This window comes from Zootoca vivipara, chromosome 2 (genome assembly GCF_963506605.1).
Source record: "Zootoca vivipara chromosome 2, rZooViv1.1, whole genome shotgun sequence".
NCBI classification, from domain to species: Eukaryota; Metazoa; Chordata; class Lepidosauria; order Squamata; family Lacertidae; genus Zootoca; species Zootoca vivipara.
In genome coordinates, this window is record NC_083277.1 from 14,835,626 (window position 1) to 14,859,530 (window position 23,905).

Consider the following 23,905-nt stretch of genomic DNA (forward strand, 5'->3'; position numbering starts at 1 on the left):
ATGGAGGCCCCTCCCCCTCCAACCTTGGCTCTCCCTCCCTCCCTCCAAGCCTTCCTGCCTCTCTAGGAAGCGGAGCTCACTGACCCATGGGGAGGAATGAGTGACGCCTCCCTCCCAGAACACACAAATTCTCCTCCTTCCAAACAAACTCCGTTATGCTGTTTCTTTGCTGAGAAGGTCCCAGGTTTGATCCCCGGAGACGACAGGGAAAGAGACGCCCCCCCCCCCAACCTCCGACAAAGTCCTCCAGGGCACGAAGGTGGCACAGTTTACATTCCCTCTGTTCCTCTTTTAATCCCTTGCCGGGAGAGGGGGAAATCCGTTCATTTTCACACCCCTTACACAACGTGGGGGAGGCAGGGCCGCGGCGTGGGGTGTCCCCGTTACAACAGCCCTGCAACGTAGACCGAATTTGTGGGGCTTGGAACAGTAATTTACGACAACCCTAAAGGGTAGTCCAGTGTCGTCATGAACTTGGGCTTTGCTTTGCTCATGAGGGGGGAGGGGCGCAGCTCAGTGGCAGATGTACCCCTCATTGTACCGCTCATCCGACTCCCCGCTATGGGGGTGAGACCTCCTCCTGACTCGCACCAGGATCCTGCAATGCAGGTCAGGTAGCGGCGCCAGTTCTGCTTCCATTTCTCAGGTGAACAAAGGCAGGTCTGGCTCCCCTCGCGACACATCCCTCGTCAGGAATCCGTGGGGCGCTCCGGGCTTCCGGCGAGTGCGCCGTTAGTATCTTTCGGTGGAAGGGTTGAAGGACGCGAGAGAGGTCTAGATAGAGACCCTCCTCCCTTTCCCCTCACCCTCCTCGTCTTGGTAGGTCCCTCCGAGCTCGGGGGGGGGGGCAGATGGAGGAGGAAGTTTGGGGGGGGGGCTGAGGGAGGAATGGAAGCAACGTGGGGGGGGGGGAGGGAAGCCCAGCAAGACACTGACAGTGAGTGAGAGAGAGACGTGGCCTTTTGGAGAGCCCTCTCCATCCTGGGCCCTGACGGGGGAATGTGCGGAGGGGCTGCCCAGCTTCTCCCTCCTGGCGAGGAATCTGCTACTCCTCCAAGTTCTTCAACAGAGGGATCCCTGAAAAGGGGGGTCCACTTCCCCCACCACATACCTACATGGTTCAGGTCAGCTGTTGCCTTGGAGACGCAGGTGCAGCACTATACCAAATCAGGCTCCCTCTCTCAGGCTTCCAGTTTTAGCTCTTATTTCCACTGCATGGTTGAACGAAGGTGATGATGATGTGCAATACATTCAGGGTTTATATATAGGTAGAAGGTAAAGGATCCCTGGACGGTTAAGTCCAGTCGAGTTCGACTATGGCGTGTGGTGCTCATCTCCACTTTCAGAGCCAGAGAGCTTTCCGGCTCATGTGGACAACTTCTCATGAGCTGTCACAAATTCCAGAAGAACTACACAAAATCTACAATGAGACTCACAGGAGTGTGGAACGAGTGTCAGTCAGAGTTCACACTTTACTGTACATCAACAGACTAGTGTGAGACTGGTGGTGGTGTTTGGAAGCAGTGTTGGTAAGATTATTTCTGGATGATGACAGCGACTCCTGGCTGTTGCCCAAGAAAGTATAAAGACAAGGGAAGATTTCCTATTGTGTTTTTTTTTTATTCAGAATTTACAAAGAGGGGCTATAGAACCCAGCCTCTTGGAGAATGGTGTTGTCTCCACCCCCATCTCTCTCACTTCCTCATTTGCCACTTCTACAGATGCTGCTGTGTGTCCTCTATCTTTGAGCTCTCTGCTCTCCTACTTTCAAGACTCGCCGGGTTCTGGGAGATGGTGTGTCAGCGATGATTTCTAGTGACAACGTGTCGACCAGGTGTTGCTCTGGCTCTCCCATTATTTCTCATCTTTCCCTCTCACCTGCCTCTGAGTTGAGACCTCCCTCAAACCATGTTGTAAATCTATACTGTGTTCCTCTTCCTCCTCCCTGGAAGGGTCAGGCTGGGGAGGCAGTCTCCAGTGCTGTAGCAAAAACGTTAGCCAAAGAGGCATGGGCAACATCTAGTATACCATAGATAACAATAATAACAATAATAACAATAATAATAATAATAATAATAATAATAATAATTTATTTATTCCCCATCCACTCTGGGCGCCTACCAGCAGGATATTAAAATACAATAAGCTATTAAACATTAAAAGCTTCCCCTAAACAGGGTTGCCTTCAGATGTCTTCTAAAAGTCTGGTAGTTGTTTTTCTCTTTGACATCTGGTGGGAGGACGTTCCACAGGGCAGGTGCCACTACCGAGAAGGCCCTCTGCCTGGTTCCCTGCAACTTGGCTTCTCGCAACAAGGGAACCACCAGAAGGCCATATAACACCGGTCCTGAAAGACCTACATTGGCTGCCAGTACGTTTCTGAGCAGAATTCAAAGGGTTGGAGCTGACCTTTAAAGCCCTAAATGGCCTTGGCCTAGTACACCTGAAGGAGCATCTTCACTCCCATCATTCAGCCTGGAGACTCAGGTTAAGCTCCGAGGGCTTTCTGGAGGTTACCTCACTGCGAGAAGTGAGGTTACAGGGAACCAGGCAGAGGGCCTTCTTGGTAGTGGCACTTGCTCTGTGAGGAAATAAACAACTATCGGATGTTTAGAAGACATCTGAAGGCAGCCCCGTTTTATCATGTTTTTAATATTCTGTTGGGAGCCACCCATAATAATAATAATAATAATAATAATAATAATTGGTGTTATCAAGTCTTTTGATATCATATTATTAGAAGAAAGGTGGGTTCATTATGAAATCTGTTTGGAGGGATAAAAATCATATTCCCTTCTAGCCCACAAATAGAACATCATGGGCCCGTTAGAAAGTGGGATTAACCTTTATTTGTGCAAGGGAGACTAAATTTAAAGTGAGTCCCCTCCAGACATGGGATGACATTGCCCAGGCATTTCTTACTGGGTTTTTAAGATTTAGTCCTAATCATACTTAATGTATTTATTCCTCCTTGCCCTATTGGGCTACTCAAACCAACTCACTTTCTTTCTTGAGGAATTAGAACTGGAATTCCACACCATTGGCTTGTTAATGTCAGGTGATTTTAATGCAAGAGTGGGCAAGGGCAATCTTGAGTTTGTGAGGGAGGTAGGATTTGACACAGAGACCCCTTGCCTAAACATTTCTCTGACCCATTATATTCTAAAGACTCCTATATAAATGACTCTGGAGTTGGCCTTGCCAAACTGTACATGAGTTTTGGCAGTGTGATCTGGAATGGCTCATTGCCAGGCAACCGGGGCGTTCACATACGTTTCTGGAAGAGGAAATAGTGTGATGGATTACATCCGAGGCTCCTCTGCACTAAGAAATATATAGGATCAATACACATAAGACAATTTCTTTTCACACTCAATACAGTATCCAGATTTTTTTCAGGACATCTGCATTTGCAGACTTTTAAAATACAGCATGACCTAGTAGAGTTCTTGGACTTTGTCTACTCCAATACAAAATCCTGCTACCAAAATCCTTACAAATTGTGTAGGTAAGCAGCATTTAGGTACGCATCTAGTACACATCAGAAATGGGGAAATGGAATGGGAAAACAGGTACAGGCCAGTACTGTTTAAAATAATTTTGATCGGAGAGACCACGGAGAGGTTAATCATCAATGGACACATTCTTCCCTGCCCTGGCTCTCAGAGAATTCACAGCTTTGTTGATTTCCAGAACGGAGGCCTGGAGTTCCTTATCACCATGGAATGCTGCTCCATCCTTCCCTCCCACCACGGCTGCGATTTCCTCTAAGACACCCACCAGGAACTCAGGGACACAGGCGTAGCTGGACATGACTTCAGCCGTGTGAATCTTGCCTACCAATAGATCCAACAGGGAAAGGCAGCTTCTGATCCAGGACTGCTGCACTGTCACCTCCCTCTGGAGAGCAAGCAGCTCACCACACTGGGCTTCAATCTGGGGGATCCTCTGATTTGCGGAGTTGATTCCAGTTTGCACCTTCTGCTGCTTTCGGGAGAGGCATGCTATCTTGTCCCTGCAGCCAGCCACTTCTGCTGTGCAGAGGTCCACAGCCTGTTGTGCCTCAATTACTAGTTTCTCCGCTGAGTCCAAGGCCGCTTGATAACCAATAGCCATGCTAGCTCCTAAAAGGATAGACAAATCAGTGAGAATTTCATCTAGGGGTATTGAGGGAATGGGTTGGGGTGAGATGTTCTGGTATCTTGAAGGTACCACTTCTGGTTCAAGACTTGCTGGCTCAGGGGATGACCTACCAATGAACGACCCAAGCCCTGGCAGGGCCATCATCTGGAGGCCGATTTCCCGGCCTGCACGGTTCCTTGCCACTCCCTCACGAGCCAGTCTCAGCTGCTCCTCTGTATGTTCCAGATGCAGCCCCGCTGTTTCCAGCATTTCCTGGGACTTCTTCTCAGTTTCCTTGAGGGCAACGATCTGGGTTCCGAGGTCTGCTAAGTCCTCCTTCTTCTCCTGCAGGTCATCTTGCATGAGTTTCTTCATTGCTATCAGGGCCTCTGACTGGGAATCGAGTAGCCGCAGGCGAGACTCGAGACTCTGCTCAGCCTCGGAAAAATGATTCGATCCTTTGGTGACATGGCCGCGGGTTTTAGCACACATCTCCTCCTTATTTGACCATGGGAGGAGCAGAAGCCCGGCGAGGAGCGCAAGCTCTTGCATTCCCGCCTCCAAGTGTTCCTTGATGGAGGAGTTGTAAGTCGTATCATGCACAAGAGCCATGCTGGATGGGAGCTGGAAGGGGAAACAGAAGTGGAGGGCGTATTAAGGACACTTGTGTAGCAAGCTTCATGCAGAAAGCCAGATTCAGAACTTAGTGAAAGGTGGCTAATTTGGGACACAGTTGTGAATTTATGAAAATGTCGCTCAACAAATGCCCTGACGGAATAGTCCTCGCTGTACTCCACACATTAGGCAGCATCTTGATCAAGGGTAGGCAAACTGAGGCCCGGGGGCCGGATCCGGCCCAATTACCGTCTAAATCCGGCCCACAGACAGTCCGGGAATCAGCGTGTTTTTACATGAGTAGAATGTATCCTTTTATTTAAAATGCATCTCCGGGTTATTTGTGGGGCATAGGAATTTGTTCTCCCCCCCCCCCAAAAAAATATAGTCCGGCCTTCCACGAGGTCTGAGGGACAGTGGACCAGCCCCCTGCTGAAAAAGTTTGCTGACCCCTGATTCTATATCACACCGGTTCTTCACATTAACTATGAAAGAAAGATGTGCATCCCTAATCCCGAAATGACCACCACCCAGAGAGATGGAGCCCCCAGTTTGTCTCCCAAAAGTTTTTATTACAGTACTTACATTTTTATTCCCCCAGGAACAAACATAAGAAGCTGCTGCTTTCTAGTAAGTTAGGATTTCTCTGTTATAGGACAATAATGTGATTTTTCCTGTTGTTGGATATTTAGTCATTCCTTGAGTATAGTTATATAGAAAGGCAGTACGGTCATACCTTGGATTGTGAATGCCTTGCGAGTCGAACGTTTTGGCTCCCAAACGCTGCAAACCTAGAAGTGAGTGTTCTGGTTTGCGAATGTTCTTTGGAACCCAAACGTCCGACGAGGCTTCTGCGGCTTCCGATTGGCTGCAGGAGCTTCCTGCAGCCAATCGGAAGCCACGCCTTGATTTCTGAACATGTTGGAAGTTGAACGGACCTCCGGAACAGATTCCAGTCGACTTCTGAGGTACGACTGTATACAAATTGAATTGAAATTAAAATAAACATCCATAAGATCGAGTTATTGGTGCATTATATTGTACTTCCTTGAGCGTCACTGATCAAAGCAGAAACCACCCAATGTGGATGCAGCAACAGGACATTACTCATTCACTCGTTTTCTTCTTGGCTCTGGTCAGTGAAGCCCATTGGCCCAAACGCAATAACTTGGAACGTGCTTGGAGGAGCCCATCGTAAGCCTCATTTCATCCTGAATTGCAACATGGGCCTGTAAAAAACGACCCTAAGATAATATCAGCTCTCATAGCCATGGAATCCTCTTCCTCTCTCGTGAACAGCCTTAATTCCCACCCTTGGCAGGGGGAATTCCCTCCTCAGTGTATCGGAAGGAGGGCTCGGTTTCTGTACGTAATAAAACAATTTCTCCTGAGATCAGCAAAGATGTGCCAACCACCCTAAGGGAACGGCCTCCACATTCCTTTTAGTCAAGTAATAGAGGCAAATCGCCATCATGCTGATAAGGAATAAACTCAAAAAGGCCCTGAGGGTCAATAAAACGTAGAGGTGTAGAACCAGGCAGGTGGGTCAACTTGGTGGGTTAAAATAAAATTTGCATCATATGCCTGGACTGTGTGTGCGTGTGTGGGAGGGAGGGAGGGAGATGTCAAATGCAAGAGAAAGCCAGTGTGATTCCTTCCCAAAATTGGACTATGATTCCCATCAGCACGAAGAAGAAGAAGAAGAAGAAGAAGAAGAAGAAGAAGAAGAAGAAGAAGAAGAAGAAGAAGCAGCTACCTATCTGACTGGGTTGCCCCAGCCACTCTGGACGGCTTCCAACAAATGAAAACATTGTAAGACATTGAACATTGAAAAGTAAGACATTGAACATTAAAAACTTCCCTGAATAGGGCTGCCTTCAGGTGTCTTCTAAAATCAGATATGCCCTTTCAAACTGTGGTTTGGGAGGCATTATTGGGCTGCTGTTTTTATTTTGATTATATATTTTGTGGTTTTATATTTTGATTTTGTTCTGTGATATAAATAAATATTTAAATTCAATTAATAATAATAATAATAATAATAATAATAATACTTGTTCATTTCCTTGACATCTGACGGGACGGCGTGCCACATGGCAGGTGCCACTGCCGAGAAGGCCCTTTACCCTCAAGCATAACAAACAGCCAGGAATTATGGGGATAATGTAGTCCAACAGCTACGGAGGATCCCTGACTAGAATTGAGATGAGACCATTTATATGGCATGCAGGCTCGTGTTTGCTCAGATTAAGGGAGAGGGTCCTCTCTTACCACCCCACTCAGGAATGCAAACCCGTTGTCCAAGGATATCAGGTCAGAAGTTAAGACAAGACCCACCTGAGGACCATAGCTGTCTTTATGAAATGTCGTCCGAAAGGGGAACTGGAGGATAGTGTGGCAAGTTAATCATCTGTTTGTAACCTGCCAAAGTAACTCTTTGGTGTCCTGAACCCCAGCAGTGGCCTGATTCACTCACTCACATTTTACTGGGCGTCTATATGATGCCATCAAATCATTGACTTACCGTGTCTCTCCATCCTTCTCAGTCTTCAGAAAACCTGGCCTTTTTTGTGTTGAAAGAACAGGCAACATTGCACTACCTTTCTATGGCGTGGTTTTGACAAGTAAAGTGATATATCAGGTGGCGGAACCTATCCTCTTCTAAACATTTTACTATAATTTTTTTTTGTTCTTTCACCATGCTTTCTAAAACCAATCTTTAGCCCTGAAATGCCTTAGTTACTGCATTTGTTTGCTTTTTTAAAAAAAACGCATTAAAAATTTGTTCACCGCCTCATGCACATTTCACCTAATTTATGTACAGTAATGCACACAATTTTGTGCATTTCTGTGCAGAATAACATTGCCAGATGTAACATCCTACAAGGAATTCCCTCTAAAACAATGCATTTTTGTACATTACATTGAGCAATATATTCATTTTCATGTGCACCTTCCACTAACACATGCTTTTTTTGTTTGTTTTTGGGTACCCATTTTTGGGTCAAGGAACCGCATGGCAGTATTTGGAGAAATATGAATTTGAAAGGCTAGCTAGCTATGTTTTGGTTTGTGTACATATTAGGCTGAACTGAACAAATTATGCCCTCTTCGCTACCAGTCACCAGTTTAGCAATGGGCTTGCTTATTTCTCCCCTTCCCCAGTTTGCTCTAAAATACATTCTTTTTTTTTTAAAAAAAATACATTCTGACTTCATGTAATAGTATTGGCAAGTCTTGTAAGGTTGAACATACCCCACCTTTTTTTGTTCGATTTGTCCTGCCTGAAAAAAACCATACTGCATTATTTGGAAACTTGCATATACCAGCTCAGACTATTTGTCCATTCACTTCAGTATTGCCTACTCTGACACGGACACGGAGCAATGGATTCAAACTACAAGAAAGAAGATTCCACCTAAACATTAGGAAGAACTTCCTGGCAGTAAGAGCTGTTCGGCAGTGGAATTTGCTGCCAAGGAGTGTGGTGGAGTCTCCTTCTTTGGAGGTCTTTAAGCAGAGGCTTGACAGGCATATGTCAAGAATGCTTTGATGGTGTTTCCTGCTCGGCAGGGGGTTGGACAGGATGGCCCTTGTGGTCTCTTCCAACTCTTATGATTCTATGACTGGTAGCCAGCGGCCGTCCCGATCAATTCCACTCCCTTTCATCTCCAAGCGAAGATACCAGGGATTGAATCTTGGAATTTCCGCATTCAAACTCAATTCCTCCTTTCAAAATCCTGCGGTCCCTGCCCTATTATACTTGCTACTGACTTAAATTCCTGGGGCGTGGGAATAGAAGTCACCTGTCATAAAACATATATGCTTTTCATTTGGTGCCAGAAACTCAATGTTACTGCCCATCCAACTTTTCCTTTGCTGTAGAGACTTACCCTGTTGGAAGCTGTTACTTGCGTAATCCTCGTTTGCTCTGGATCTCGTCCGTGCTTCCAAATCTACGCTTTGCTTTCTGAGACCACCTGCAAATAACAGGGATGGTAAGCCAATCGGAATGTAAAATGCAGACGACGCGGCAGCTCATCCCATTCCTCACTACCCAGCCCAAAGGTTTAAAAATCAGCTTGGGAGGAACTAGGATTTATGTCCTTGTGCAGCCAGGTATTTCGAAATGCTTGGGGTATGTGGCTTAACACACCCACAGCCCACAGCCTATTTAATGGGGCCCTAAGTTGGGACCTGAACACACGGCACCCTTGTCTTTTGGCTCGACGAAAGGTGAGTGAGCTTTGATGCAAGAGGGGATCCCTGGAGATTTTAGCACTACCAGCTCATTTTACTGTAAAAATTAGTGCAAAATGAACAGGGTGGCGAGGGTGACTATTGAGGCGCTACAAATTTGTGGGCTTTGGGATTTTAATGGAGCGGCATGGGAACTGGATGGAGAACATTACTAAAAAGCAGAAAACTTCAATCGATTGGGACAAATATAGATTATGTATAAAACAACACTGTAAACACGCGAACTCTTTGGCAGGCTTTTAATAACTCTTGCAATGTAACAGAGACTTTGGACATAATGGAGGACTGTAATTTGGATGAATTTATAATACAGTGGTAGGGACGCAGGTGGCGCTGTGGGTTAAACCACAGAGCCTAGGGCTTGCTGATCAGAAGGTTGGCGGTTCGAATCCCTGTGATGGGGTGAGCTCCCGTTGCTCGGTCCCAGCTCCTGCCAACCCAGCAGTTCGAAAGCACGTCAAAGTGCAAGTAGATAAATAGGTACTGCTCCAAGAGGGAAGGTAAACGGCGTTTCCGTGTGCTGCTCTGGTTCACCAGAAGCAGCTTTGTCATGCTGGCCACATGACCTGGAAGCTGTACGCCGGCTCCCTTGGCCAATAACGTGAGATGAGCGCCACCGCAACCCCAGAGTCGGTCACAACTGGACCTAATGGTCATGGGTCCCTTTAGCTAAAGTGGTACCTCGGGTTAAGAACTTAATTTGTTCTGGAGGTCCGTTCTTAAACTGAAACCGTTCTTAACCTGAGGTACCACTTTAGCTAATGGGGCCTCCCGCTACCGCCATGCAATTTCTGTTCTCATCCTGAGGTAGAGTTCTTAACCTGAGGTACTACTACTGGGTTAGCGGAGTCTGTAACCCGAAGCATTTGTAACCTGAAGCATTTGTAACCCAAGGTACCACTGTATGCAGTTGACAAAGGTATTTTAAGAGCCCACAGAGGGGAAGGGAGAAGACTTGAGATTCGGAAGAATCTTCTTTTAATGTTGATATTTGCAACAATTTTATTTATGGGAATGAATTTGTAAAACCAATAATGTTGTTGTTGTTGTTGTTGTTGTTGTTGTTGTTGTTGTTGTTGTTGTTGTTGTTGTTGTTAAAGAGAACAACACTAATAAGTAAGCTTATGAAAGGGAGGGTAAGAAAAGGGATAGCGTATGGGGAAGATTATGGAAAAACATTAGCCATCATTAGACACCTTTCAGTAGCTGAGTAGGGGGTCAACACAGTACAGTGGTATCTCGGGTTACAAATGCTTCCACTTACAAATGCTTCAGCTTACAGACTCCACTAACCCAGAAACAGTACCTTGGGTTAAGAACTTTGCTTCAGGATGAGAACAGAAATCGTGCTTCAGTGGTGTGGCGGCAGCAGGAGGCCCCATTAGCTAAAGTGGTGCTTCAGGTTAAGAACAGTTTCAGGTTAAGAACGGACCTCCAGAACGAATTAAGTTCTTAATCAGAGGTACCACTGTAGTGACTGATGCCTATCGGGAAAAGACAAAAAGAAGCCAATAACAGTAGGTGGAGCCAGAGTAATGACAGGAGATTTAGCTCACATCCTTCGCTCTGCTGAGTTCCACAAGGGCAACACAGAGAGCATTGGCACCTGCCTGCCACAACAGATTCCTAGTTTTATTGGGGGAAAGGAAGTAGATTCTAGTGAAAAAGGGTAAGGGGCTGAATGCTAGGAATGGGGGCTCTATCCACACCAGACCTTTAAGGCGCGTTCAGGGCACATTTGCCCCTCCCAAGAATCCTGCAAACTGTAGCTTGTTAATGGTGCTGGGAGTTCTAGTTCTGTGAGGTGTAAGGTACAATTCTCAGACTGGTGGGGGGAGATGTGCTTTGAATGTCTGGTGTATACTAGGGAGGCGACACGAAGCTTGCCCCCACTTGCACTCGGTGGGGTGTACCGTATTTTTTTAGAAGTAGACCATTTGAAAGTTCACACATTTGTGCAACATGTTTTGTAATGGGAAAAATGAAAAGGGCAAACAGCCCACTGACCACTCTGCTTGTCCTTTGTCCCTGCAAAGCACGGGTCTGGGAAGTTTCCCACTTGACCTGCTCTTTAGCTTTTAATCAGAACAAACCTCAATCTGTGGAAAAGCCCATTGCTGTTTGCTCCAATTTGGTGTAAAAAAGCAGTTTCCCCCAGGCAAAAGCAGCAGGACGAGAAGAAAAGTGTGTAAACCCTGAGAAAGAGAGATATGCACAAGAATGCACTCAGGGCAAATGGTTATCAGCTGGTGTTTGCATCATACGAAGGGACTGATATTTACCTATATTAAAGTGTGATTTTATTTTTTATTTTTGTAGTTTAAAGCTGTGTTACATGAACTTGAGAATTTCGTAGTTCTTTTTTCCCCTTCAATATTATGAATCCAAACTACAGTAATTGTTTGTTTGTGGACGCATCACTGGTACCTGAATATCCATTTGTCTGCATGGCTCTTAACTAATAGGCCACATGTTTGGAACTACGGTATTCCTATCTGCAAGATAATGTTTTATAGCCTCAAAACAGAGGAAGCCTCTCTCAGCCTTTTACAGGCAATGTTAAGCAAGGGCCAATAAACCCATCCACTTTTATGGCTATCTGCTTTTTCCATCTGTTCCCATTGCCCTTCCCCAACCCAGACCCTGTTTGTTCTTACCAGGGGTGGTTGATTAACGGCGTCAGTGTTTTTGTAAACCCAAAGGCAATCCAAGGCTGTCAATCCTTGAAGAAGGATAACAAAAAGTGAGGGCGGCAAATTATGTCGCAACAATTCCCCAGAGTTGTCTGAGTCCATAAACCAGTCAGTCAAATGGCAAATTGACTCAGTAAACTAAAAGCAGGCGCATTTCAGATTAAATGCACAAAGCTGTCAAATCCATTCATTTCCATGAATTGCTACATCTTCTTCCCATTTCAGAGAACGCAGAAACCCCAACTTTCAGTATCATTTCTTCCATCTAACTAACCCATTAGACTGCTCCCAAACTCCCCTGCCTGGTCTCTTTCTTATAACTCTCTTTTCTAGACAAAATTTTTTAAAAATATCCTTCCAGTAGCACCTTAGAGACCAACTAAGTTTGTTATTGGTATGAGCTTTCGTGTGCATGCACACTTCTTCAGATTCTCTTTTCTAGAATCCTCCTGAGTCTACCGTAAGTTATTTGGTTGTAGCTCCAGCACCTGCTACCTTCCAAGAGAATCCAGAGAGGGGGACCAGTGGCCTCTTCCACCCCAGCTGTAACTCACAGACACCACTAAGTTTTAGGAAAATCCTGACATTCTGGCCCCCTATGTTGCCTTTAGATAGCAAGCACCATCCATAGTGAAGGGAGAGCAGGCATCAGGTTTGCAGTACCTTGCTTGTTTTTTACTGGAACTCAAAGAGCCACAAAACGGACCAAGATGCAAAACAACATATGCTTAGAACTAAAGAACATGTTTCCCTGTGATTAGGGATGTGGGAGATTACATTTGCTTTTGAAGGCAAACCTACTGAAATATACTCGGAGTCAAGAGTGAATTTCATGCTCTTTATTCAGCTCATAGTCATCAAGGAGAAGAAGAGAAAAATGGCTCTTTTCCCAAAACCATCTGCTTATATACATTATTTACACAATGGGCCTTGCGTGATTGGCTACTTCAGGGCTACACCTGTGGGCCAATCAGGTTGTGGATTGACTTCTGCCTGCAGCCTGATTGGCTGCTCCTACAGGCCAATCAGGTTGCAGATTCACTTCTGCCAGCCTCCTGATTGGCTGCTCCTGCAGGCCAATCAGGTTGCGGATTCACTTCCACCTGGAGTTGGATTGGGTAGCTCCTGTGGACCAATCAGACTGCTGATTCTGAATCCTATTGTTCTAGGATTCAGCTCAGTACATAACACCTACCAAATTGGCACTTTCCAAAGCACGCCACCATTCAAATTACACACTTCTCTGAATTTTGCAGTGTAGTTCTCCACCCAAGCAATGTGTACAGGAATTTTTGTTTTAAGATAAAGTGGACATGAAAATGCATATATTGCATATATTCGTGAAAATAGCATACGTGAACGCATCAGGAGAAATTGCCACTAAAATGCTGTGGATTTTCATGAGACTTTTCTAAAGTTGCAAATTTGCTGCGGAAACTGGAGGACCAATGTAGCTTTCTGAGTGCAGAGGAAGAACTGAATTCTGGGATTAAAAAACAGACACGAGGCTTGACCAGCAAGACTCTGGGGGAAAAGTGCGTTCTCACTCACAGCCCCCAGGTCGTTTTATTAACAAATGAATTTCAACACAGCATTTGAAAGAACCAATCAAATTCTCTCTGGACATATCCAAAAAGTCCCCACATGGGACACAGCGAGGTAACAGGAAACGTTTAAACTATAAAGACTACTTGAGCATGCATACATAATAAAAACAAATAAACAGGAGGCAAGAAGGAATGCACGTAGGAAATCCTGGAGGCAATAAACTCCAGGAAAGGGAAAGATAGCACTTCCGTGCTAACTGTTTAAAGGTAAAGAGACCCCTGACCATTAGGTCCAGTCGTGACCGACTCTGGGGTTGCGGTGGCACTCATCTCGCTTTATTGGCCGAGGGAGCTGGTGTACAGCTTCAAGGTCATGTGGCCAGCATGACCAAGCCACTTCTGGCAAACCAGAGCAGCGCACGGAAACGCCGTTTACCTTCCCGCTGTAGCGGTACCTATTTATCTACTTGCACTTTGATGTGCTTTTGAACTGCTAGGTTGGCAGGAGCTGGTACGGAGCAACGGGAGCTCACCCCATCGCAGGGATTTGAACCACCGACCTTCTGATCAACAAGCCCTAGACTCTGTGGTTTAACCCACAGCGCCACCCGCGTCCCTTTTATGCTAACTGTTTACCTGGCACTAAAATCTATCTAAAGCTTACAAAGCTACATCAAAACTATCTTGTATCTTTATGGTACAAGGATGCCTGGCATGGAAATGGCCTGTGTGGGATGCTTGTGTACGTGACTGTCAGGCATTGAGAAAATGGCAGGGATGCAAAAGCCCTGTGGGATTCGATCAGAAACTATGTTTATGAAACCAGACCCAGTCAAATGATGCTTTCACCATTAACACACATGGCCTGCTTCATTTTTCCTAATTCCTCATAGCAATCCGACATGACCCCCACATCTCAAATCTAAGGTTGGACAAATGGGAGAATTGCAATTGACAAATCCATCCATCCCTACCTGTGAACTGCTGCTGCTGCTGAGCACACTGGCTTGTTTTGCATGCCAGAAGTGAGCTATGCTCACAGACATTCCACATAAAAACCCACACCTAAGTTTTCTTCATTTCAGCAGTCTAATTGTGGTGGCAAGGAGAAGAATCATTTTGACGCTGCTCTTGTTAAACAGGAGTTGCTTATCCACTGGAAATCGCCCAGAGATCTACTAGTAGATGCCAATCAACCTTCTCCCCACCTCTGTTCAAAAGAACCCAGCTCTCACCATGCTCTGATCTGACTTGGGAGTCTCCAAGGCTGTGTGTAGCCTATGACAAACTCTGCCCTCCAGATGTTGTTGGATTCCAGCTCCTGTCAGCCCTAGCCAGCATGGCCAATGATGAGGCATGATGGGAGTTGTAGTCCAAAATACATGAAGGACACCAAGTTGGGGGAGGATGATTTATTTAATCAATATTGCCCATGGATGCAGAAGGTATCAGGTGACCTAACACAAATCAGATCTGTAGAATTATGACTGTTGGGAGTCTAGGCAGAAGAAGCCACCTGCTGGCCATCTCTCAAGGGGAAGCGAAGCAGCCTACCAATCTTAGAATCATGGCCCCTTGTGTTTGTTCAAGAAACCAATTCATGGTACCAGTTTTCTGGCTCATACAACCCCCTAAGCATTATTTCTGGTAAATGGATAGAGTTATAATCTTGCAGCTTCAGATACACGTTGACAAGAATATGCTCTTTGTTTTGTTTAGTCGTTTAGTTGTGTCTGACTCTTCGTGACCCCATGGACCAGAGCACGCCAGGCACTCCTGTCTTCCACTGCCTCCCGCAGTTTGGTCAGATTCATGTTGGTGGCTTCAAGAACACTATCCAACCATCTCGTCCTCTGTCGTCCCCTTCTCCTTGTGCTCTCCATCTTTCCCAACATCAGGGTCTTTTCTAGGGAGTCTTCTCTTCTCGTGAGGTGGCCAAAGTATTGGAGCCTCAGCTTCAGGATCTGTCCTTCCAGTGAGCACTCAGGGCTGATTTCCTTCAGGACGAATAGGTTTGATCTTCTTGCAGTCCATGGGACTCTGAGAATATGCTCAGAGACTTACAACTTCTGGTTCCCTATAGTATCAAGATTTTGCTTGTCTCAACAACCTACACTTGATGAGGAATTTGTTGGTTTTATGAGACCTATCACTAGTTAGGTGACTGCCCCTTGTGACTCAGGCTCCTGTTTTCAGGTGCTATGGCCTTTGGATCTGTTAGGTTAAAAGAGTAATGTTTGTGAGTGAGTGAGTGAGTGAGTGAGTGAAAAAATGTGATGGGCTCGTTCTCAAGGTCTTCTTTCCCGACTGACATGTCACTTTTGTCCCCCAGGCTTCGCACAATGGCATTGCCAGAAGGAAAACCACATGGTTTGGTCAAGGCTGTGGAGACCCTCAGCAAAGGACATGACGTACGCAAAGAAACCGAGCTTCTCATGAAACCGTACGCCAACTGGGAAGAGTTTCTCATGCCAGCACCCATCTCCATTGCTATCTTGGGGGAGCTGATCTTCATCTCAACAGGGCAGGGCGACTTCTCCATCAACCTGCTTCCACCAGAGGGAGGCTTCCAGCACCTCAAGTACCCAGAATCCTTCAAGGCTTCTTTGTGCCAAGTCAGCAATCGAGGTTGGACTGCCTTCAACGAGGCTCACGTCAACATGGACCAAATCAGGCTGCTCGCAAACGGCCTTCCGGAACAGATGAAAACGATTGTGCGGACTCTCATCCAGGAGGCCGAGGTGGTCACCGCCTTGCTTCCTAACCAGCTGAGGAACCTCCAGACGGCGACAGAGCAGTGTGGTGGGCTGGCCAAGGCAGTGAGGGCCAAGTTCACCGATGTGATCAACCTCATCCAGGAACTCCTCGAGGCTTGTCTCAACGCCAAGCAGGGCTACGAGAAGGAGCTGGAGGAAGTGCAGACGGCTCTGGAACAAGCCAAGATCAGAGAAAAGTCGGCCAAGGAGGCCAAGGAGATGGCTGAAAGGTACCACCACCAGATGAGGGAGCACGTGGAAGAGTCCTTCCAACAGTACAAGAAAGCCATGGAATCCATCCCCACAGGCTGGGATGCAGTGGGAATGGAGCTGGTCACCACCCTCACTCAGACCCTTAGTGCTTTTTCGGTTGAGTTTACACGGATGGCAGCAGGGAGGCAGGGGAGTCTGGGAGAAGCAGCTGGTACGGGCAGTGGGGAGGGACTGGCCAGCATGATTCCATTTATATCAGCTAGTGTCATCTGCTCCAAGTCTGCTGAGCTGTTAACGTTTGCTACCAGCTTGAAGAACGTCTTGGATGAACACGGAGGCCTTAAGGCATCTATGATTGTTGATGAGAAGAGTGGGGAGGTCAAAACAGACTGGGTGAAGAAGAACCTACAGAGGCTGAGAGACTCCATTGAGAAAGAGGAAGGGTGTGACCCCAAAGTCAAAGCCCAGGAGATTTGCCAAGGTGGGTTGGATATTTGCCAACAGCTGGAGAAGGTGGCCTTGGCGGTGGGTGGCCTTGGTTCTGTGGGGAAGAGCTTGCTGGATGAGATACACCGACTCCACAAGAAGGCCTTGGAGTTCGACTCCTATAGCAAGGCCTACACTCGGTCTCCGGCCTTTACCCCCAAACCACCCAACGTGTCCAAGATGGGGGAAGCAGCAAACTCAGGGGTGGAAAGTGCCCGTCTGAAAGTACAGCAGAGCCGGGAGACGCTGAAGGCCACGAGGGAGGAGTACCAGAGGAGCTTTGAAAACTTCAAGAAGCAGAACGAGGAATTGGTGGAGATTCTCTGTACCATGAGAGGCTATCAAGTTAAGGAGGTGGACTTTGACACGGCCAGAAAAATGCTCATCAAGGGCCTGGAAGCTCTGGGGAGGGTGAAGGAGCAATGGGAGAAGATGGTGAGGTTTTTCCAAATGATCTCCAACTTAATTGATTCCTGCTTGGTCTGGAGCGTGAAAGAATTTTCTGACACTGTGGATGGAGCCCAGAAGATCTCCAGCTACTCATCCAAGGCCTTCACAGCTGACCTGGTTTACGGGCATGTTTTTAATGCCTCCAGCATGGCCCAGCTGGTAGCCATGATTTCCGAGACTTACACCCTGGTGTCGGAGAAGTACCTTATGGACCGTGTGAGCAGCTTAGGCCGCCTCCTCGCCATGGAAGCTGACCAACCAAGCCTGGCTGCCGAGCGAGCCGCATTAGCTGAAGGCTGCGACGCGGCACGGAAAGCGGTGAAGGAGCTGGTGCTGGAGAAGAAGGCAGAGTTCGAGAGAGGGCTGGAGGCCAGAGCACAGGCCATTGAAAGGGAGATCAGAGCTGTGCTGCCTGCAAACGGGGACGCTGAGCCGCACCTGAGAGAGCTCAGCCTGGAGGAGGAAGGCAAGTTTCTGTAAGTCCTGAAGAAAGGGCTCCAAACTGTGGGTGGGTGTTGTCTGAGAAGGCTTTAGGAGGCAGGGCTGCAACCGAGAGACTGCTGGTGATGAACTCACAGGTCAAAAGGTTCCACTTCACCACTGCTGCAAACATGAAACAGAAATACCTTCGTTCTGTATGTTCATTAAAGCAACAATAAACATGAACGGAGACTGCAAAGGTTTATGTGTGTACTGTATGTGGCAACCTGCTGCCACCTGGTGGAAGAAGTGCTTGGTGTCCATTTGATATTTGTTGAGGGACAACCATTTCCCCAGAACTTTTCTATTTTATTTTCTAATAATGATGACGATGTTCTAAACAAAATCCGCCCTTATAGAGTCCTTTGTAGGTTCTCCGTCGGTAGGAGAAATAACAGAGGCCAACCAGAGAATATTGAGAAGCAAAGCAGCTAGTAAGCCAGATCTTTATTGAACTGTTACAACAGGGTGCTCCCTCACGGACTGGAGAAAGGAAGAGGACCCAGAACAAATTGATATATATATATATATATATGGACATTTTGAAATTCCCTGCCCTGGAGCTCAAAACCACCCCTCTGTACATCATACATACATCACAGAAGGGGTGTAGCCCAAGACCACCCCCCAGATACATCATACCTACATCACAGAAAAGGCGGTCTACAACAGAAATTTGAATGTTGTTGTTTTTCCTGCCAGGTTATCTGATAATGCCTTATCTGACTGCCTTTCCTGGTAGTCTGGCCATTTCTTTGAGATGGTAATTACTTAATTCCTAAGACAATGGGAAGGTTTTTTTCACCTCCTCCCTCCTTGCAGAGGAACACTTGGTCAGCTTGGGAGTCAAAATGGTTTCAGGACTGTCTTCCTGTACTGTTTCAGACGTGGTTTATATATTTATGTACGTGTTTGCCTTGTACATTTATGAACAGTTATTATATACCTAAGAACTTACAATTATTATAACAATGATAATATTGGGGTGGGGGCCATAGCTGCCAAGTCTCCCGTTTTTCGTGGGAAACGCCCGTATTTAAACCCGTTTCCCACTGTTATCCTGAATAGAGAAAAATCCCGTAAATCCTCCGATTTCCTACCTGCCAGGGAGGCTTCTTCTGCACATGTCTGGATATGCGCAGAACCGATTTTGAGTGCCGCTCTGCCCGTGTCTGGGCACCGGAAATCGGGCAGAGCGGCACCGGAAGTCGCTTCTACGCATGTCCAGACATGCGTAGAAGCGACTTCTGGTACCGTGCCACTGCTGATCCTGGATTTTTATTACCAGGAGTTGGAGGGTATGGTGGGGGCATGTACTGATGCTGTGGGTGCCACTGGCGGGAAGGGTGGGTCTGTCTCCCCACTCCTCCATCAGTCCCTGCTTACTTTGAGAGGGTTTTGAGATGCAGACCAGTCCAAACCACTCTGGATCAATCTGATCCACTTCAAACTGGTCCAGAGTTGCTTTGACTCGCTTTGGAATAAGCCCAATTCAGTTCGGAATTTGATATTCATCCAAAGTCATGATGCAACACTACTTTCTTCAAGAGAGCAAGTGTACACAGATGGAGGCCCCTTCCTATGCACTCCTACAATACCAAAGTCACCCAAACAATCTCATGATGTCAGCCGGCAACCCAGCAACAGCATATGTATCAATCTGGCTAACCTGATCCAAACACAACACACATAAAAACAAATTTCACTACAGGCAATCGAAGGCAGCCAACCACCCTCGGGGCCACCCCAAACCTCTCTTACCACCAAAGGAATACAAGCGAATAGTAAAGAGAACCCACCCAAGTGACGGTGACACAAAACCCCACACATACTCTACAGGTAAGTAGAAGAAGAGGAGCATTGTCACCCCACCCCACCCCACTCACAATTCCCCCCTCCACCTCTTTCCCACTTTTCTTCCTAATGTAACATAATTATCTCAACAAATGAAACTGATCTGTAGAAAATGTAACTTGAAAGAAGAGACATTGCACATAATTTTTTAAACCAAGAAATCTTTAATTATATATATATATATATATATATATATATATATATATATATATATATATATCAGGTGGCGCTGTGGGTTAAACCACAGAGTCTAGGGATTGCTGATCAGAAGGTCGGCAGTTCGAATCCCTGCAACGGGGTGAGCTCCTGTTGCTCGGTCCCAGCTCCTGCCCACCTATAAGTTTGAAAGCACATCAAAGTGCAAGTAGATAAATAGGGACCGCTACGGTGGGAAGGTAAACGGTGTTTCCGTGTGCTGCTCTGGTTCGCCAGAAGTGGCTTTGTCATGCTGGCCACATGACCTGGAAGCTGTCTGCGGACAAACGCCGGCTCCCTCGGCCTATAGAGCGCCGCAACCCGAGTCGGACACGACTGGACCTGATGGTCAGGGGCCCCTTCACACACACACACACACACACACACACACACACACACACACACACACATATATATATATATATATATATATATATATATATATATATATATACCGCGTTTCTCATATTATAAGACACGTCTTATATTTATTTTTTCCTCAAAAAAACACACCATGGCTTATTTTCAAGGGATGTCTTATTTTTTAATTAAGTATGGTAAACCATGCATAAATATTGTACTTTTGCACCAAGCAAAAGCACACTGAGGGGGAGCAATTGCATGCAATTAAAGCTTGCATTAAACATGCACAAAGTGAAAGTTTTCTGAGATCAAAAGCAGCAGAACAGAGCCCAAACAAGCATGATAAAAGCATGCTTTTCACAAACTTTTCCTGCATCACAGAATAGCATTGCATGCATACCGTGCAAGCTCAATGTTTTCAGCCCAACAAGCCTTGAACTTCGCGCACCACGGCTCCAGCCAGCAGGGCCGTCTTAAGCCTTTCTGGCGCCTTGGTTCAAGGATCCCTCCAGCGCCCCCCTGCCAGCTTGGGACTTCCATTTTCACTCTCGGACCCTGCACCGAGTGCCTGCATCTTCATCTGCTGCAATTGCAGGCAGCAGCTCGTCAGGTGCAGCTCCCCCCTTTTCCCTTTGGTAAACAGCCTTCTTGTAAGGCGCAGCGGGCAAGATCCCGCACACACCCAAAAAGGGAGGCAAAACCAGAAAACAGAAACCCTGGCCGGCTGCTCGGGCAGCTGAATGCTCAGCACGGCCGCCTTGCCTTGGCTGGGATCCACCTCAAACCACCTTTTCCGCTCACCCTCAAAATCGCCTTGGTTTCGGGAAGGGAGGGGGGAAACTACGGCCACCAGGGAGACCTTCTCAGCGACCCACTCTGATCAGGGGGAAAGACAGAGATCGGGAAGCGCGCAGGCGAAAGGAAGAGATCGCCCAGCAGGGGAGAAGACACACACACACACACACACAGAGAGAGAGAGAGAGAGAGAGAGAGAGAGAGAGAGAGAGAGAGAGAGAGAAGCAGACTTGGTCTGTGGTGTTAAGTCCCTTATTACTGTATGTTGTTGTTGCTGCTACTGCTATCGCTTCCGCCACTGGCCCCAATCCAAGCTGCCTGGGGAATGTCTCTCCCCCACCATCACCACAAAAAACCGTGCGCGCACACCTCCCCACTTTCTTCTTGGGTTGTTGGAAAACAGTCGCGATCTCCCCCCCCCCCCCGTGATTTCCGTTTCACTCCCACCACCAGCCTCCCTGCTCCTCTCCAGTGAAAACAGATAACCCCGGCACAACCTTGTGCCTCTTTTCTTTTCTCGCAGCCCCACCACCACTCCTCCTCCTCCTCCTCCTCCTCCTCTATCATCACCTCCATTTCCTTGGGCTCTCTTCTCTTTCTCTCTCCCCCCTCCTCCTCCCATGGCTCCATGTGTCCCCAAGGAGCTCCCGGGTCAAGCTAGCAGGAGGCAGAGAGGGGTGAGGCAGGTGGCCCCCACACTTTTTAGTGCTTGTTGTGCTGCCAGGGCAGGGAACACTCAGCATGGCCAGCAGGGCGGGCGGGCGGAAGTGGGCGCCTTCCCGGGGATGGAGCTCTCCTCCTCTTCTTGCAGAACCAGCAAGACGCTTGCCTAGAGTGGCACCACGTGCCTGCTGCCACTCTAGGCAATAGTCTCGCTGGTTCTGCAAGAAGAGGAGGAGAGGAAGCTTTTGCCGCCTTGCATGGAGCTCCTGGCTGCCGCGCTCAGCTGGACACCAGCCATTACGTGCCCCTTTGGCGCCCTTTTGGTGCAGCTGCCTGCCAGCTGCCGGGGCTTTTTGCGGCTTGAGCTGTGGGTCCAGCCGGGTGTGCTGCCGCTCTTGCCGGCTCCCACTCGGACGGAGCTGCACGTGGCAGCAGCATCCGGTTCTGAGGAGACATCTTCCTTTTCCTCCCACCACAAGCCGGTACGGCTTATTTTCAAGGTATGCCTTATATTTCACCAACCCTTGGAAATCCTGCCATGCCTTATTTTGTAGGGATGCCTTAAAATATGAGAAACACGGTATATGTCAGCCGGCAGTGTCAGAAAAGGCGATAGAGCAAATTCAGCGGAACCGTATGCGAATCCTAAACAATAAGTTCGCAAAAGCTCATCAACGTGTCTGATTATGATCATGTTTATAATTAAGTCACTTTAACCCCTTCAGTTAAAGTGACTTAATTCTAAACATGATCATAAACTTTAACCCCTTTAGTATTGTTAACTGAAATCTGAGGGCTCCCTTGGACGAAACAAGACTCCAGCCAAGAATATCAGAGCAAAACAGCAGCCAGTAGGCTTGGTCTTAATTAAAGAAAAATACTGTCGTGACAGGGCCCCACCTGCAACGAAGTGAAGCAAGATGGAGACCCCGAACAAAAGAGAACCTCCACTTTTACCAGTTTTCCCATCACCAAGAAACACCCCCAAAATACATCATTCCTACATCACAGCTACGTAATCAATACCTCACAAAAAGGGAGGGTTCAAGGTAGAAATCTGAGCACCTTTGACACCTCTCCTAGTCCTCCTCTCACCCCCTCCCAGGTGTGAATTCCTAAACACAAAGAGAAATTAACAGTTTCCTAAGAGTTGATCACTGTCTTTTGTTCGGAGGAGTCTTCCATTGTGAATGAGATGGCTAGCAGTCTGGCACCACTGATGGGGAAATGTCCAGTTGGCAGAGCCTCCTGCCTACATGTCATAAGGCTTAGAGATTATGGCTCCCAAGTCCCCCTTTTGATAGTCATGTGGAAATGTGTGTGTGTGATTCAGTGGGGTGGGGTGGAGAAATTCCTACAACAGTATGGGACACAGGTGGCGCTGTGGGTTAAACCACTGAGCCTAGGGCTTGCCGATCAGAAGGTCGGCGGTTCAAATCCCCGTGACGGAGTGAGCTCCCATTGCTCGGTCCCTGCTCCTGCCAACCTAGCAGTTCGAAAGCACGTCAAAGTGCTAGTAGATAAATAGGGACCGCTCCGGTGGGAAGGTAAACGGTGTTTCCGTGCGCTGCTCTGGTTCGCCAGAAGCGGCTTTGTCATGCTGGCCACATGACCTGGAAGCTGTATGCTGGCTCCCTCGGCCAATAACGCGAGATGAGTGCTGCAACCCCAGAGTCGGTCACGACTAGACCTAATGGTCAGGGGTCCCTTTACCTTTTAAACCCCTTTAGTAATAGCTTGCCTCATTTCCTTATAGACCAGTGTTCCCCAAACTTGGGTCTCCAGTTGGGTCTCCAGTTGATTTTGGACTACAATTCCCACCATCCCTGTCCGCCGGTCCTGCTAGCTAGGGGTGATGGGAGTTGTAGTCCAAAAACATCTGGAGACCCAAGCTTGGGAAACACTGCTGGAAACCGTGTTCATCAGGCCCTCTCGTCATACTTTTACCTTATGTCCAAGGCTAACTTCTGCAGCATCAGTTATGTTTGATTTATTGTGTCATTATATTGGTTTCATTACATCATTATAACAGTTGTCCATCCCCATCGGAGTCTGATGTACTGATAAGGATTTTGGTGACACAATGTGCACAAACAGCTTTTGCTGGTCAGTGCTTCCCCTTTCAGCCAGACTCTTGTCAAGCAGAGGACAAGGCCCCAATGAAACCAAGCCCCCCCCTCCCCCAAATCTGTTAACTATTGTAGACCCATTAGAGTCAGCCCGCCAAGCCTTAAAGCTGAACTTGATAGCTAAAGAGGTGTTTGGCTTCATTTGACTGTGAACAACTTGTTGTTTCCTCGTTTTGTCGTGTCTGACTCTTCGTGACCCCATGGACCAGAGCACGCCAGGCCAGGCACTCCTGTCTTGCACTGCCTCCCGCAGTTTGGTCAGACTCATGTTGGTGGCTTCGAGA

The 23,905-nt window shown here is 47.3% G+C and overlaps 2 protein-coding genes across 2 annotated transcripts in view; one reads left to right on the forward strand and one right to left on the reverse strand.

Annotated features, from left to right (window-relative positions):
* The window catches only part of LOC118077457 (uncharacterized), a 37,454-nt gene extending 19,391 nt beyond the window's left edge, over nt 1-18,063 (forward strand). Inside the window, exon 2 of the mRNA XM_060271166.1 lies at nt 15,570-18,063. Within this exon, the coding sequence (XP_060127149.1) occupies nt 15,580-17,622 (2,043 nt within the window). The 5' untranslated portion in view covers nt 15,570-15,579 and the 3' untranslated portion in view covers nt 17,623-18,063. The remainder of the gene's footprint in view (nt 1-15,569) is intronic.
* Nucleotides 3,534-4,740, reverse strand: LOC118080140 (uncharacterized). The gene has a single exon (XM_060271001.1). The coding sequence runs from the start codon at nt 4,732-4,734 to the stop codon at nt 3,625-3,627; it is 1,110 nt and encodes a 369-aa protein (XP_060126984.1). The 5' UTR covers nt 4,735-4,740; the 3' UTR covers nt 3,534-3,624.
* Nucleotides 18,064-23,905: the final 5,842 nt, after the last annotated feature.

Excerpts from the sequence above, each read along its gene's own strand:
- LOC118080140 (XM_060271001.1), bottom strand. The coding sequence starts at position 4,734 with ATGGCTCTTGTGCATGATACGACTTACAACTCCTCCATCAAGGAACAC.